At 40.6% G+C, this 17,921-nt stretch overlaps 1 protein-coding gene across 2 annotated transcripts in view; it reads left to right on the top strand.

Annotated features, from left to right (window-relative positions):
• The first annotated feature begins 454 nt into the window (after nt 1–454).
• Nucleotides 455–17,921, top strand: part of traf3.L (TNF receptor associated factor 3 L homeolog) — a 92,901-nt gene continuing 75,434 nt past the window's right edge. Inside the window, exon 1 of one of the 2 annotated variants that reach the window (XM_041573077.1) lies at nt 455–623. Coding sequence is in view for 1 of the 2 variants with exons in the window: in XM_018230573.2 (XP_018086062.1) it covers nt 16,402–16,408 (7 nt within the window). In the remaining variant the exon portion in view is untranslated. Of the gene's footprint in view, nt 624–15,798; nt 16,409–17,921 lie in introns of those variants that run through there. The other variant, XM_018230573.2, reaches the window with a different exon arrangement.

Below are 17,921 nucleotides of genomic sequence, written 5' to 3' on the forward strand. Positions count from 1 at the left end.
TGTATCCCCCACTGAACCACGCGTGTCAGTCTCTCTCACTGTGCCATGCGTAGTACGGTGTCCTTAGGCGACCTACTGCAGCTCAACTGATCGCCTTCCCTTCGCCAACATCAGTTCAGCAGCCTTTCCCTTCAGTCACATACAGATGCTGCGCTGCAAAACTAGCAGCCTTTTTTTTTTCCCTCTGGACGCCACCATTCAATCCAATGTGGGGGGGAGGAGGGTCCTGCATACTACCGTTGCATTATTGTGAGTAATGATTTTAGCAGACGGAACCCCCTGTGCGCTGGAGGGAGCCAGTCCCAGTGCAGCAGTGGATGGGTGCTGAGGCGCTCGCCATAGAACATGCAGCTGCTGCGGCTCTTCTCGCTCTGACCTCATCACTGCGGTCGGCTTGTTCCTCCGAGCTGCCCGCAGATGACATGGTTTGCTCTGCTGAGCAACTAGTCTGTATTCCTGCTGCCCACTTAGTCACTTTCCACCTGCTGATCGCTGTTTTTACAGATGGCTCTGGCAGCACGCATATAGGAACCCTTGCTTCCAGATAACCTTTATTTTTTTCCTACCATGGAGTCTAGACACCTGGAGCCAAGCAGCACTGAATTCAGTAAAGGGAGAAAAAGGTAGGTGGTATTACCTTGAAACCCCCTCCCCATCAGTGACCTTTCTAAATGGAATGACCTGTTCTAATGCACTGGCATGTGGGAGCGAACTAACTGACAGGCTTTATAGGGTCCCTTTCATTTGAAGGTATTTGCAGGTTGTAGTCTCTGGTGCAAATAGTTCTGAGATCAGGGCTGGCAGATTTGTTGCAGCTGCCAGTGCCCACCATAATCCATATTTTCATCAAAAACCATCAGTCATGGGTATTGCATCTTGGCATTGTACGAGTTAATGCAGTGCCATGATGTAAGCCAGGTCACTTTAGGTGCCCCCTGGATGTGAGGGGATAAAAAAGATGGTAGCTCGCACTGAAATGGATACCATCCTGCCTTCAGCACCCGCTTTAGTCAACCGTGGTGAGAAGACATATTGAAAAGGATATAGTTGTAATGTACATGGAATATTTATTAGAAATGAATACATTGATCAAGGATCAAGCTTATACGTTCTCTTCCCTTTAACATCACAAAATGACTGTCACTCCACCTTGTTAATGGTACTGCAGTCGGAACTCCTAGAAGGATCCGTGCATCGTGACTAAAATTCTCCAGCCGGCTTTAACATTTTGTCACAAGCCACAGGGCTCTGAATATCCAGCTGCAAATGAATAACTCTTTGTAAGTAATTCAATTAAGAAATAAGGCAAGTGGGAGAGGAGATTATAAATGAATGGTAAAAATAAAAGTGGCTTTGGGGATGCATTTGCTTATATTCATTTAAAGATAATAAACTCTTAATAGGTGAATAAAAATAAATGTAAGCAAAGTAAAGGGCAAGAAAAGATCCGTCGGTTGTCCATATTGAAGATATATGATGAAATGATTCATTGCCTCTCCTGATATGGAATGAGAAAACGCACAATAGCATTTATATGCAAATAGACCATCTTATTCTTAAGGGACGACAAATAGCAAAGCTTTAATATTGCTGATTAAAAACAAAATCAAGAGATGCAAAGGAAGACACACATCTTGATGCATTTAAAGAGATGATTAATATTGGATAGGTTGTAAAGGATTAGCACTTGGTTGGAAATTGCAAGTGGAGGGGGGTTAAGTGAATTCATTATTTTCTTGTGGGTGAAAGGGTTAATGAACCTATTCAGGGGCTGAAAAAATATCTGCATCTGGTTATATTGGCAAGGTTATCTTCTATAACACTGGTGCAAAGACCAGTGTATTAGATAAACCATTTTTACGGCTGGCCGGGGTACACCATTTAACAACTCATTCTGCCCAGGCAAGCTTTGAATGCTTCATGTGATTCTTGCAATTCATAATGAAACAAGCAGCAGCCTGCCAGTGTAGCAGATATATTGGTTTTTGCTTTGCATGGTATGGTTTCAAACAGGTTATCTAGTTTATTTGTTTTTGGCATTAAAAGAGTAAAGTCAGATGAAAATCATGTATGCAGTGGATTGTAACTTCTTACTAAAACTCATCTTTCCATAGCAGCAGAGTGTTACCGAAAAACATATTTTTCCTTAAAGAAGCAATAAAAATGAGAAATTGCAGATGTCGGAAAGAACCCAGAGAACATGGCAAGAATCCTTAAAATATACAGTGGAGCTACCATGGATTGCATGCAGTTTTTCTGTGGGTAGCTAGGTGTCAGTAATGTTTTAGCAGAGTATTTGTGTTTTAGCATCCAGGGGTGCAACAACAGGGAAGCAGACCCAGCGGCAGCTACACCCAAAGGTGCAGGGGACTGACTAATGGGTTGTTTCAGTATATGGGTACCAAACAATTTCCTAAAGGTTTGGGTTGTAACAAAAATACTTTTTTGGGGGGGCCTAGTACCTAGTCACATTATAAGGTCTCTAAGGTTTCCTTACTTTACTGAGGATCTGTATTATGTTAAACATTGCTAATAAGATGAATCAAATGGAATCCTCCAGGTGATAAGTTCCCTGTCTCCCATGGAATACTGTTTAACTAGAAAGCTAAAGGCTGGAGGCTATATGGAAATAGTTTGTAGAAGGCTGTACTAATACATCAAAAGATTTCATCTTGTCTGTCTGGGACATCTTCACGGTGCAGACATTGGCTTGAATTCAGTTCTGTTAGATTGCATCAGATTGCAGAAATGTCCTTTGTTCTATTGTGAAATGTAACCAACTGAAATAATAAGTCGATTTGAACTTACTTGTGAGTTGATACATTCAACATTCGTGTAACTTAAGGTTACCAGAGCAACCTAAAGTAAAATTTAAAGACATGCAAATAAAAAGCAGCACTCCCTTTGCCCACCGTGCCAAAATGTTATATTAAGCCATACCCACTTTCCACCACTCCCCAGGCTTTAGCCACGCCCACTTTCAACACTTTCTGGCCTTTAGCCACACCCACTCATGGTCATGGACACATCATTTTTCTTATTATTTATTAAACTTACTTTGCATAGATCCCCCAGAGAGGCTAAACGTTGATGTACTTTTAGTTATAATACCCCACATAAACCAGTAATAAAATCAAGAAACATTCCCAAGTTTGTTTCATTGTAACTATTCAAAAATATATGTCTCTTTGTGGCCTATACTTACAAATCAAATATATATCAATATAATTGCAGTGCTAATGCTAACACCATTTTTAAAGTCCACAGAAAACATACGGTAGCAGTATACAGGCAGTGCCAGTTTCCCATTTATTACCCCCAGAATATATACTGGAATAAACACAGGGGCAATTTAGTGTTTCATGTCCTCAAAATACATATCAAGTTCCCGATCATATAACACAGTGTGACAATTACATTGCGGGCTGTTTTGAGTTCCATGACCTGTATAGCTTTCTAAACCTGACCTTTTTTTTGGCATTCAGCAGGGTTGGAGCTTCCCGTTTGCAAGCAACTGTGATCATGTCCCAAGCTTACAGTCCTCTTCCTCTTTGTCATTTAATTCACAAATTCACTTGTTTGAAATGAGCGAATTCATTATATTAGAGTCAAGCTAAAGTAGTCTCCAAAGAGAGCTTCATAGTTGTCTGACAGGCTTTGACAAGCTGTGGTCTGTTGAGGCTGTTATATATTACTCAGTTAAGAAATTCATCTTGCTCAAAGAATTTGTGAAAAATACCCCACATTCCTAAAAAAGTATACTATTGTTTTCTAGATTGGAAGAAGGTCTATAAGGCGCTTATAGCACATTTAAGGGTGGTGGCACATGTGAAGATTCGGGGGAGATTAGTCGCCCAGTGACAAATCTCCCCTACTTTGGGCTAGGGATGCAACGAATCCACTACTTTGGATTCTGCCGAACCCCCGAATCCTCCGTGAAAGATTCGGATGAATTTTTCTTTCTTTCTTGTTTTGTGCCAAAAAGTTATGCAATTTCCCTCCCTGCTCCTAATTTACATATGCAAATTAGGATTCGGATTCGGTTCGGCTGAGCAGAAGGATTCGGCTGAATCCGAATCCTGCTGCAAAAGGCCGAATCCTGGCCAAATCCCGAACCGAATCCTGGATCCCTACTTTGGGCATCTAATCTCTCCAAATGCCTTCCAACCAGCAAGAATACGAATCCCTGGCTGGATGGCATACATTTCCAAAGTTGCCTCACGAGGAAACTTTGGGTGACTTTGGAAATCCGAAGTGATCCAAATTCATATTCTTGCCAGCGTGAAGGCATTTTCAGGGAGATTAGTTATCTGAAGAAGAGAAGATTTGTCGCTGGGCGACCAATCTCCCCTGAATGTTTACATGTGCCACCACCCTTAGGCAGGAAGGAGTGGGAGGCAATTTCATTACTGGTAGGCAATGTTCCCTCTAAGGGGGGCAGATAGGGAGACATTCTTGCCAGCAGAAGGCATTTCAGGGAGATTAGTCGCCCGCAGTAGAGGAGATTTGGGTGACTAATCTCCCCGAAATGCCTTCTGCTGGCAAGAATGTGAGTTGCCGGCAGGATGGCATACGGATCGCTTCGGTTTTCTGAAGTCGGCTAAGTTTCCTTATGAAGCAACTTCGGGTAAGTTTGGTTAAAAGAAGTGGTCCAAGTGCTGTCCCTCCGGGGATTCACATTCTTGCCAGCGGGAAGGCATTTTGGGGGGGATTTGTCGGTCATGGTTAAGTAGATATGTCACTGGGTGACTAATCTCCCGTCTGCCACCATTCTAATGAGTTTTAGTAGAGGCAATTCTCCGTATTGTCTAATGGCAGAGACAGATGAGAAGATTCGGGGGGACTAGTCGCCCAACGACAAATTGCCTCTTCTTCGGGTGACTAATCTCCCCGAACTACCTCCCCGCCGGCTACAATCGTAGTCGCCGGCGGCATGGCACTCGGAGCCCTTTGTTTCGGAGCGCTGGCCTCAAAATTTGTGCACACGCGCATGAGTGCACATCTCACAGGGAACATTGCTGGTAGGATTTACCCACAGATTGGACAGGTTTGAATCACCCAGGGGTTCATGCCTACTCATGTTCGTGCACCGCAACACCTGCACCGGTTTTTCAGCTTTCTCTCCTGCAGCCCCTTCCCTCTTGGTGGCATCCAAGTCCGGACTGAGAATTAAAATAGGCCCTGGCATTTCATGTACACAGAGGCCCAAATAGCCCCCACTAGCCCACTAAATAGTGACTTTCTATGGCACCCTATAGCAGCCCCTCTGGCATTTGCCAGAACCCACAAATTGGCAGTCTGGGCCTGGTGGCATCAGTAGTGTGGCATTCCCCATTGGTGGTATTACCAACACATCACACCTCTTAGTCCTAAAACTCCTTGTTCCTAAAATATCATACATGTGGCATCATTGTATTGAGTTTTAATTGTGTACCCATGCTTTTCTAAGCATTCCAGAAAATCTGTCCAGAAAACACAAACGCTTCGTGGTGTGTTCCCTGGAATGCCTGCTACCCCTGGGATGATTTCATTCTTGTTAAAATGTTCACGGAAGGGGCCATAATTTTGTTAAAATACTGTAAAATACTGTATCAAATGATAAATAGCACATACATTACATTACATACATTTTACATCCCCTGATTTTAAGTTTTCCCTCATTTTACATTGTCTTTATATTATGCATAATTAATTTCTGTAAATTTACATTTTCCCAAATTTTATACCATTTTATTCCTGTTCCACTGGAAAATGTCAAATGGGGGCTCTACTGTGTTGCCTATGTTGAACAGTTTAGAGTTGAGCCTTGTGGTCAGTAAATTAATTTTTGCAGTTGTAAGTGGCAATTCAATTCTTGAGATCTTTCAATGTCTTGTAGACCCACCAACTGGAAGACCAAACTGAAATTAATGAAAGAGGTGCCGGTGATTCATAAAAAAATGGTCTATGTGTCCAAACATGAATGTAGCAGATCCATGAAATTACTGCTATTATTATTATACAGGTACTATATATATATATATATATATATATATATATATATATATATATATATATATATATATATATATATATATATATATATATATTATATTATACAGCACAAGTTTGTTCATTATTCGTATCAGTTTTCAGTTCAGAAGCTAGAGTTCAAATAATACAAAGATTTTTTTTTAAAAAAATGCACATTGTGCTATATAGTTACCCCAAAAGCATAAAAACAGTAATATATGCAAACTGTGGCTCTGCAGAATATGTGTATATGTGTATGGTACACATTGTGGTATGATATTTGCTTAATATGTTTTTCTAGCATTAAAATACTGTTAATGTTAATATGTTTTTGGTATTTGCTCATTTATGTTCAGCCTAACACAATCCCATATAATATAAAATGCAGTTACAGTATATTTTAGGGATGGTTTTAGTAAGACAGGTGCTAATTTGTACCAGTGCAGTTTCCTGCCACATCCATTCAATCAGTAACTAACTGTGATCAGTCTACTGCCATTTAGAAAATGAAAGCAAACAGCTGATGGTTGCAGTGGGCATCTGCACTGATACAATTCAGCAAATATATATGTTAGGGAACTAGCCCTTTTATGTAGCTTTCAGACAGAGCTGATGTTATATTCCACATTTTATTACTCTTGCTCTTGTACCATAGGCATTTGACCCTAGGCAATGACTATCCATGAAATTACTGCTATTATTATTATACAGGTACTATATATATATATATATATATATATATATATATATATATATATATATATATATATATATATATATTATACAGCACGAATTTGTTCATTATTCGTATCAGTTTTCAGTTCAGAAGCTAGAGTTCAAATAATACAAAGATTTTTTTTTTAAAAAAATGCACATTGTGCTATATAGTTACCCCAAAAGCATAAAAACAGTAATTTATGCAAACTGTGGCTCTGCAGAATATGTGTATATGTGTATGGTACACATTGTGGTATGATATTTGCTTAATATGTTTTTCTAGCATTAAAATACTGTTAATGTTAATATGTTTTTGGTATTTGCTCATTTATGTTCAGCCTAACACAATCCCATATAATATAAAATGCAGTTACAGTATATTTTAGGGATGGTTTAGTAAGACAGGTGCTAATTTGTACCAGTGCAGTTTCCTGCCACATCCATTCAATCAGTAACTAACTGTGATCAGTCTACTGCCATTTAGAAAATGAAAGCAAACAGCTGATGGTTGCAGTGGGCATCTGCACTGATACAATTCAGCAAATATATATGTTAGGGAACTAGCCCTTTTATGTAGCTTTCAGACAGAGCTGATGTTATATTTCACATTTTATTACTCTTGCTCTTGTACCATAGGCATTTGACCCTAGGCAATGACTACCAACACTGGTCTACTAATAAAGGTTCAGCTATGTATTGATTGCAAAATATTATTAACGTGAAATTATTACCATGTATTTTTAGAGCGCAAACATATTGTGCAGCGCTAAACTATTTGCAGATAAAAGAGGTTAATAGTGTCAGTCTTTGGAAAGCAGCTTGATGGTAAAACTGTCGATTTGGGAGTAGGCAACTGTAATATGACTTACTGTTTTTCAGATCAGTGGAAAGCATCATCCTTGTATTACTTTGGAAAGCACTGTTTGTCAGTCTAGTGGCCCATTATTATGATAATCCCAACACAAACACTGCTGCATTTTGAGTTGATAACCACCCTGAAGGCAACCATTGGTGCGTCCCAATTACTCTAACAGGTGAAAACGGTGCTGGGTAGTAATCTTTTGACTACTACTACAGGTAGCACCATTTAAAAAATCTGTGGGTACCATAGCTGTCTAAATTGACGGCTTCGACATAAGACTTTGCCTACTTTGCTATTTGTAAACCGCAACTTATTTAACTTGTTATTACAAGGACAACATGTATATGTTTTGTAAAGGACAGGTCAAGTAGTACACACCAGTAGTAATGGTTTGCAAAGAACGGGTCTCATCACACAAATTGTTTTTGTTATGATGTAGTACGATGGAGAGTGGTGTTGCAGTAAATGTGTTCTACTTAAGCCAAGGCTTTTAATCTTGTTGGTAGTATTCATACATTGATGTGCCTTTTCCTATAGGGTGGGATGAGCAAATGTTGATGTGTTGCCAGTGCATGACTGAACTCGATCTGTACACCTAACGGCTTCCTCTCCAGAAACATACATTCCTCAGAGCAAGAAACCTTTGAAGTTCATAATATCCATTTTTCAACAGTTTTTTTCTCACAGAAATATATTTCTGTGTTGCAACAGATAATAGTCCTTTGTTCCATGATCACTAGCCAAGATAGAAATAGCCCTAAATACTTTCACTTGCAGAAACTCTTACTTTCAGTAAGTATTGTAATATAAAGCAAAGTGGGTGCAGAGTAGAACTGCGTGGGACCAGAACTGGAGGGGGAGCGTGTGTGTCCAGCAGAAGAGGGAGTGAGCACGTCAAGTAAGAAAGTGCAGGGATTTTGGTGGAAGCCGAAGGGAAAGAGGTCCTGGGAGAGAATGGCTGCAGCAAGCATGATGTCTGTGTCTTTAAGTTATGTCACAGGGCAACCCTTTTGAAATAAAAAATAAAAGTGGTTTAAAGGCGAATCAGGTAATCAGCTTGAAAAAGGAACTAAAATGTTCTGAAAGCCTGCTATAATTATACTTAGCCAATAAAGGTATCACCTTTATACCTCTATAATACACAAGCCCCATGAATATTCTCTAAATTATATCCTTATGAATGGTGCTTAGTGATGTATTTATCAGTTTTGGTACTAATGATACTTAGGGGCCGATTCACTAAGGGTCGAATATCGAGGGTTAATTAACCCTCGATACTCGACTAGGAATTAAAATCCTTCGACTTCGAATATCGAAGTTGAAGGATTTAGTGCAGATAGGCTAACATTAACTTCGGTAGCTGTTAGATGGCAAACTAGGGGGTCGAAGTTTTTTTAAAGAGACAGTACTTCGACTATCGAATGGTCGAATAGTCGAACGATTTTTAGTTCGAATCCATCGATTCGAAGTCGTAGTCGAAGGTCGAAGTAGTTCATTCGATGGTCGAAGTAGCCCAAAAAAACTTTGATGTTTTTTATCTTCGAATCCTTCACTCGAAGTTAGTGAATCGGCCCCCTAATGTTGTAATTTCTGTCACATGACTGATACGTGCGTATTATAATAAGTAACGGTTTAGTGGATTTTTTATTTTTGTCACCATATATCTCTCTACTCTAACTGAAGTCAAAGTTCTTTATGTTTTTCAGAGTGTCAGACGCAGGGCTTCACCGTGTGCACTGTGCTGAACTATGTTTCAGCAGGTTGTACAAATGTAGTTCCAGCAGTACACAACCAAAATTGCCTGCCACTGTGTTCTCTGCTACACACAAATGTTAACATGTAGGAACATTTTCTTTCAGCACAGTAATATGCATTGGAATCTAGTTACTATTATCAAAAATATGAAAAGAAACATGATTACTAGCACTGCAATAAAAAAAATTGTATTTTGTTTGATTTAATATGTATATATTTGCAAGAATAGTTTTGTCTCAAATCAAGCAGGTATTCTGTTTTATATGGCTGTGGATTGCTGAGCTGAAACAGAATCGTGCAATAATAAGTGAAAACAGAGTTGGCAGCCGGCTTTAAATAGCAAGGAATGAGTGACACTTTTATAACTGTTTTTTGGGAGATGACTAAAACAGTTTGAAGTAACTAACTGTTAACTGTTTCACTTGAAGGCTATGCATTTAAAGAAATACATTGTGTTATATTACAGAATATAGTTCTAAGCAATGTTTCAATTGGCCTTAATTTCTTCTTTTTTAGTTTTTTTTTAAATATTTGCCTTCTCAGAACATATGCTTTGTAAGGCTACAGAGTTATTGTTATTGCTTTTTATTACTCGTCTTTTTATTCTGGCCCTCTCCTATTCATATTCCAATCACTTATTCAAATCAATCCATGGTTTCTAGGGTAATGTGGACCCTAGCAACCAGATTGCTGAAATTGCAAACTGGAGAGCTGCTGAATAAAAAGCTAAATAACATCACAAATAATGAAAACCAATTGCATAGTCTCAGAATATCACTCTCTACCTGATACTAAAAGGTGACCAACCCCTTTTATCCACTTTTCCCTTTAATAGTTGTTGTATAAGAACAAAGGACAATTTAAAATTGTTTTAATATAACTTAAATTGAGAATATGAGATACATGTTAAAAAAATCATCACCAACAAAAAACAAACAACGCATTGAGTGCCTCTGTATCCAGGGAGAAAACAAGCAGATCAAGGTAGAAAGATCTATTCTCCACTATTCCATTTATTTGGCTGGCTGTCACTTAACTTAAATCATTAACAATTAACTTCTGACTATCGTCTGATGCAAATAAATATTCAGATGAATAAATGGGTCAAACTATATAATAAGTAAACTTGTCGAGAATCTTTTCTCAATATATGTTCTTGTGGAATGATTAAGGGCTCTTACTCATGAGCGGTTGTAGCTGCGCTCCCCTGCGTTCCGTTTTTCTGCGTTCAGCATTTAGTATTTTTTTTCAGTACAGCCCCCTTAACAATAATAGAGTGCGTTTAGTCCTGTGATACCCTGCGGCTGAACGGAAGAAAGCAGAATGCAGAGGAACACAGCAAAAAATGCCCATGTGTAAGAGCCCTTAGGGCAGGCAAATCCAAAGTCAGGACCGGGGGCCAAATGCGGCCCGTTCTCAAATTTATACCGGCCCTCAGCCTCCATCATGAAATTAATAATAATGCGGCCCGCCAGCACAGTACGATCAGGAATCACCTAGCTGTAGCAGTGATATTTGGACACATTAGTGAAATGATCTGACACTTTGGTCTATACTGCTGCCTATGTGCTGAAGGTATTAGAAATAGACACGTACTGGCACGTAGTGATGCGGCGCTCTCACATACTCCTTTAGCGCTGAAGGTGCAATAGACGTACTGACTCGCCAGTACAGTAAACGAAAGACCTATGCGAGAGCAGCGCTTCACTACGTGCCAGTACTTGTCTATTGCTAACAACTTCAGCACACAGGCAGCAGTATAGACCAAGTGGCAGATCATTTCACTAATGTGCCCAAATATTACTGCTACGGCTATGCGACTCCTTGTTTAAATGAGTTAAATGATGTTAATGGTTCAAAGAATGTCAGGCTGAATGGTTGGCCCCCACACATTTTCAACTCACCAAATCTGGCCCTTGTTGCAAAAAGTTTGGACACCCCTGCCTTAGGATAAGCACACATGGAACTCTCAGCCTACTGTTTTTCTGCAGGTGGAGAGAATCTGATCTGCTGTCTTCCACAACTCTGTATATTTGCACTAAAAAAGAACAGCTTCCACCTCAGTGCAGGTAAACTGAGTGGAGATTGGTCCAAAAATGCCTGCTTTCACATTTTTCTGGACAATCTCCACTCTGCTCTGTGTACCGGTCCAGCACTCGGGTGGAATCTGTACTTCAGTGCAAATACACAGATGCGGAAGAGAGCCAATCTGATTTTCTCCCCCTGCAGGAAAAACACAAGCTGACAGCAGTGGAGCCAATGCTCCATGTGCCCTTGCCCTATAGGACAGGTTTGGTGAAAAATGGCATGAACAATAAAGATATAACTGCTGAGTGAACAGGGTCACAGTTGAACATAAATGTTACTGATAACAAAAATCCTATACCAGTAAACACTGAAATGCTGAACTCTTACTGTCTCAACATCTGACTGTTTGATCTGACATCCTAAAAGAGAAGGAAAGCTATAATCACGGGGGGGGGGGCAAAATGTTATAATCACTTACCTGAGACCCCAGGTCGTGCCTTATGCACTAAAAACTGCACTGGCACAAGGTATTACTGTAGGAGCACCACATCACAAACTTCTTGCTTTTTCTAAATCTCTCCATTCTGAAGAACTGAGAGAGAGAGGGTCGCAGTAAAGAATGAAGTGAAAGAAGATTGCAGAGTGGTGCTACTACCAGAAGTGCCCTGTGTCGGTGCAAATTTCAGTGAACAGGAGCACCAGCCTAGGTAAGAAATGTTAGGCTGAAAGGGGTGCCTAACAATTGACGCCCCCAGTAATTATATTTTTCTTTCTCCTTTAAAAAGGTGCAGTCTGATTTTGAGAAAAAGGAAATGCCAGTAATCAAGTCCTTGGCTTTGTTTAAGTCTATATAAATCTTGTTAGAGAAATCATTTTGTTTAAATATGCATCTAATAAATGTCATGTTTTTCTTCAAGGAAAAAGCATTGCTTGTCCATTCTGGAAAAATCGGCACCTTTTGTTATATCCCACTGTTCCCTCTAATCTTTTTGACTGTGCACACAGTTCGCATTTTTGAAAACCGTGTTCTCAGAGTAGTGGGTGGCTCAGAATATGAACAAAATTATGTGTTTTTACACATAATTCTTTGTGCACGTCACACTTCTTTTCGTGCATTGTGCTTGAATTCTGTGTGCACAGCTTAGAAGAAACATTGCGTCTTTCCCTTAATGCCATACTGACATCCCTCCTTTTAATTCTAACTGACACAGAAAGCTGAAATTGCTGTATTTTCAGAACATGAGCAGCTTGGAAATACAGCCCTAACACTTTATTACTGTTCTTGGGAGAAAGCTTATATATCTAAGTAACCAGTGCTCTGTACAGACTTGTGGCTGTATTTGTGGGACTGCTCTAGCTCTGAAATACATTGATACTGGCAAGAAAAGAGCCACCCTCAGGACATCATGTTATGAAGACTGCATTTCTGTGTCAACTAGAATTTTTGAGTGTGAGGTGTCAGTCTCGCTTTAAAGTTAGCCAATTATTTCACAAGCAGGGAGACGGAGACAGTTAAGACAGTAATAGAAAGAAATTTCTTTAAATAACTAGCAGACAGCTAGAAAATGATCTCTGATCCTAATTTTAGAATTCTGTCATGTATGTTTTTGTGATTAATTTAAAACTGGAGGCGCCGTGAGGATGAAAGGGTGGGTCCACCAGGACAGGCTCCAATGTACTTGACCTAAACTTTCATAGAAAATATCCTAAAAGGACCAACTGGCCTCCACCAGTTAGCATAGCTTTTGTATACAGACCAAGCCATAGCCCAGTGATGCTCAACTGTAATTCAATAAAGTTGCCTTTAGCATCATCTCTTTCTAATCCAGTCTGGTACACATTCAGCCTTTTTGTGGCAAATGCCACATTAAACCAGATAAGTCTTCTCTGTGTTAATGTTTAAGTCAACTGTGGAAAGCAAGAAATGAGAAGGCCTAAACTGTTACTCAGGGAAGTACAGCAATCTTGTAGCTTGATGCCCTACTTTATTTTATTGTGATCTTGAATGCTGATGTATGTATACAGTTTAACGCAACATTCTAGCCCATCTAGTGGTGAAATGGTTGGATAGTCATGCAGGATTGTGAAAAAACAGTAAACCGCTCAGACTCACCGCGTCTTTCTCTTGTAGGAATGCAGGCAGTCCATGCTAAATGTCATCCGGTGCTGGAAAGACCTTGGCGTCCCAGGCCGTATATTTCATGCAGGATTGTTCACCTTGTTTCTTTTTGTGAGGGCAGCAAACTTGTACACAATGCAAAAGTACTTTGGTGGTATGTTACAGTGTATCTGATGTTCTTCATAGCTGGGGATACAGTCTTCTTTTGGCTAAATGTATCTATATTTTATTTATTTTACCATGGTAGTCAGAGAAAAGCCAGTGTTTATATTCATCTCTTGTTTATTAAACTTAGGCTGATTTTGTATTGACCCAGTAACGGGCACACACACACACACATGATGATCACAAGATGAAGGCAGGCCCGGACTGAGAATTAAAATAGGCCCTGGCATTTCAGGTACACAGAGGCCCAATCAGCCCACACAGAGGCCCAAACAGCCCCCACCAGCCCACTGAATAGTGACTTTCTATGGCACCTTATAGCAGCTCCTCTGGCATTTGCCAGAACCCACAGATTGCCAGTCCGGGCCTGGATGAAGGATTTTTGGTGAATGTGGCCACTAAACTCTAACACTTATTGGTCAGACAAGAATAAAACCAGACAGACCCAGAATAGTATATGGCCACAAGGAGATATGACTGATTAGCCCATCAGACAGCCAACTGGATAGCAGGTTACATTTACTGTAACCACACAGGCATGCTTATTAAGGGTGTGCTAACAAAAACACTGTAATTTACTAACGTGAATACAACTGCTAACCTTGGATCCTGGGGCAGTGCACGTTTTTGCTGAAAAACACAATGTTCCAGGATATATTTCTTTCAGTGCTGCACCAATATCTTCAGTGACTTCCCTTGTGAGTGTCTGAGACTTGGGAAAGCACAACATTGTACAATTACAGTTTTAAGATACAGGTATGGGATCTGTTATCCAGAAACCCGTTATCCAGAAAGCTCCAAATTACAGAAAGGCCATCCAAACTAATATAATGAATCCTTATTGGAAGCAAAATTGAGTGTATTTAATATTAAGATGATTGTGTAGTAGCCTTAAGGTATGAAGATCCAAATTACGGAAAGATCCATTATCCGGAAACCCCCAGGTCCCAAGCATTCTGGATAACAGATGCATACCTGTACTGACAATTTTCACTGTCATAATGCTGTGTGTAGGGATGTAGCGAACCGCCGAGTATGTGTTCGCGAACGGCGTTCACGAACACCGGCAAATTCGAATCGAATCGAACGAAAATCGTTCGATTTTAGCGATCGAATGGTCGAACGATTTTGACGCGAATGCCTATTGGCGAACGTCGCGCGACGTTCGCGAACTTGCGGCGGACGCGAACAGTCGAAGTTCGCGCGAACTAGTTCGCCGGCGAACAGTTCGCTACATCCCTAGCTGTGTGTGTTTATGGTCCTGAACAGCAAAAAGTGGCATAAGTACCATACAGCAGACCCCTCAACCACATGAGCAACTGATGGACAAGTGCGCTCCAGACTATGGGGTCTGCTGCATGGTAGCCCTTTTCCCCAGGGGGCAAATTATTGCCCCTTGCCTTGCTGGGGAGGGGGCAGAGACTGCAGAAATTCACACAGGGGGGCCCAGCACTTACAGGTTGTACCATTGAAGGGACTGCTGGGACGGCTCTGAAGATGGAGGCATGACCGTCACAGTAAAATATACTATGGCTAAGGCCACAAAGGTACTGATCTCAGGCCAAGGATCAGCCCCAACACTGGCATTAGCTTTTTTCTTTGTTTGCACCTTGAACGCCTGTATGGGGCTGGGTGCTGGCACACGTAGCAAATGTCAAGAAAATGCAAAATTGAGCATTTCTGCATTTAAATATGCTGTGTGTGCCTGCACATGGACCAACACAAGGGCAAAGAAGAAAGTTAATGACAGCGGTGGGGCTGATTCTTGGCCAGCCCCCATGTGGCATTAGCCGATGTGTGCACAGTAACAGGCAGATCCCATTCATGCTTATTACTAGCATTTCACCCACTGGGCGGCAGCAGAATGCAGTGACAAATTCTCCTCCTGTGTAGAAAATGCCACATGTGACATTAGCCTCAGGCAGAGACTTGCACATCTGCCCTTGCTGTGTGAGAATATCTCTAAATGTAGGTGACTTTATAGGGTTACACAACTAGTATGTACCTTAATAATCCAATATGGCTTACATTATCCTTAGGGTTGCCCCCTGGCCGGTAACAATGGTTGATCCTAATGTTATTAATAGAGGAAAAAGATAAATATATAGGAAGGCCGGTATTTTTTTCCAGAAAAGGTGGCAACCCGAATTATCCAATATAGCACTTGTGTTTATTTGAACAAAAAGTAAAACTTCCTTTTATACATAGAAAAAAACATAGTGCACATGTGTGTATGGGACGACTAGTAGGGTGCACAAATATAATTATTATACATGTAAATGCGTGAGCGTATAATATTTAAATAGAAGTAGAAAGGTGGTTGGTATGTAAATGCACCCCCGATGGAAGAGCTTATGGCGTGCAGGGGGCAGCACCATGTGCCAGGGATACTTCACAAACTATGTCTGTCTGGCAGCTCTCTAGTTTGTAATCGGGGATTTCCATGAAGAGAGGAAGTGCTCAGGCTGTGTGTGTTGCTCTGCCGCTCTGAAGGGACTTTCCAGGGGGAGGGGCCCCGGCTGGCTTCTATCATCATTATGGGGATTGGGGGTTTTCGGATTGCAGAATCCCATACAGAGTGCGGATCAATGGCACGCTTGAATCACACAGTTGCGCCTCGGTACTGAACCGCTGTCCCGTAGGAAAAGCCACCCCTTCCCTCCCGCCAATACGCCTTTCTTTCCGTGCTGCTCGTACCGCTCCAAACTGCAGGATACAGGCCAAGCCGTGCCGGCACTACTTCATGCACAGTAAGTACCGCGTTATACGGCCGGGACCACATTACAGCTCCCCACATTCGCCCTCAAACCCTTAGGAATACACATGTGGGCGGACCATGTGCTTAAAGAGGCAGCGTCCTTCTGTAAATCGTTTGCTGGCCGGTTCTTTTTGTATGAATGCTGCTTTACAGCAGTGTTGCTAAAGTGAGAACGTAGCACTTAGACTGCTGCCTGTGGATACGTCTCAGTCTCTGCGTCCATTCCAGTGGACCAATAAATACTGAACCTGAAAGGCAAAATGTATCCAATATGTCACAAGTAGCTGTTTTTTTCTTTAGGGTTTAGGAAAGCGTATGGCCATTGGTTTACTCTGCATAGGTACCTACATATGATAATGGAATCTGCCATACTGCTTCCTGTGTCAAAGGTAAAGACAATATTTGTGATGGATGAAGTGACATACAATAGAGTCCTGCAACAGGTCGGGTACCCACGGGTCACCCTCAAAAATAGGGGTACACTACGGAATGAGGGGAGGATTTTCAGGTGCAGGTTAGCTGTGGGTTGCGGGTCTCATCTAAATTTCTTATCATATGTGATATTGTCTATATTTTCGTCCTTTTAACATTTTACAGAACTTGTTTCTGACCCAGCACACTTTTGGTGGGTCAAAGTGGGTATATATGCCGGTTGCGGTTCGGGTTGCAGGGTCAGGTCCGGGTCTTAGAAATTTGTCCCGCACAGGACACTTGCACGAGGACATTCCTGCCAGTCCACAGGATTCATGGCATAGCACTTTCCTTAAATGAGCAGTGCTAATACATCACACACACACACGTTACACATACAATAATAATTTATTCATGAAAAATCAGTGTTGCTAGTCTTCTTTTGTTTATGGATTTCCTTACCGTGCACCTGGGTTGACACAAACAATGGAGTGCTGTTCTTTGCTATGAGATCATGTGTCCATAAAATTGTATGGAAAATAACTGGAGTGCTGGTCCATTTAACATATTATATATAATAATTTGACCTAGCATCCGCTGTTGGACTTGGTGTATGAGTGCGGGTGCTTTCTGACTGATTTTTTATATATATATATATATATATATATATATATATATATATATATATATATATATAGATATATATATATATATATATATATCAGGCATCAGTTGCAATTGCCATTTTTCCTATTGGAAGGGTTCAGTTGCAATTCCTTCAATTTTGTACAGGAAAAAATCTCAGACAACACAGTCATCTGGTTATGCCCTTAACTTAACAGAAATGGGGCATTTTTATTAGTTAGAACAATGTGCTTTATACTTGTTTTCAGCAAATTTGTTTCTAAAATGTGTGTGTTCTTGTGTCACAGACATAATATCTTCCTTCCATTGCTAATCTACTCTTTCTGTGTAAAGTTTGGCAAATAATAGTGTTTGTGTAATATCAAAGGCTGCCGATAGGACTTATGTGATAACGTTCAGGCAGGAATTCTCTTAAAAGCACAGTTTGAATAATGACAGGTGGACAAAAT

The sequence above is a fragment of the Xenopus laevis genome, chromosome 8L (genome assembly GCF_017654675.1).
Source record: "Xenopus laevis strain J_2021 chromosome 8L, Xenopus_laevis_v10.1, whole genome shotgun sequence".
NCBI lineage: Eukaryota > Metazoa > Chordata > Amphibia > Anura > Pipidae > Xenopus > Xenopus laevis.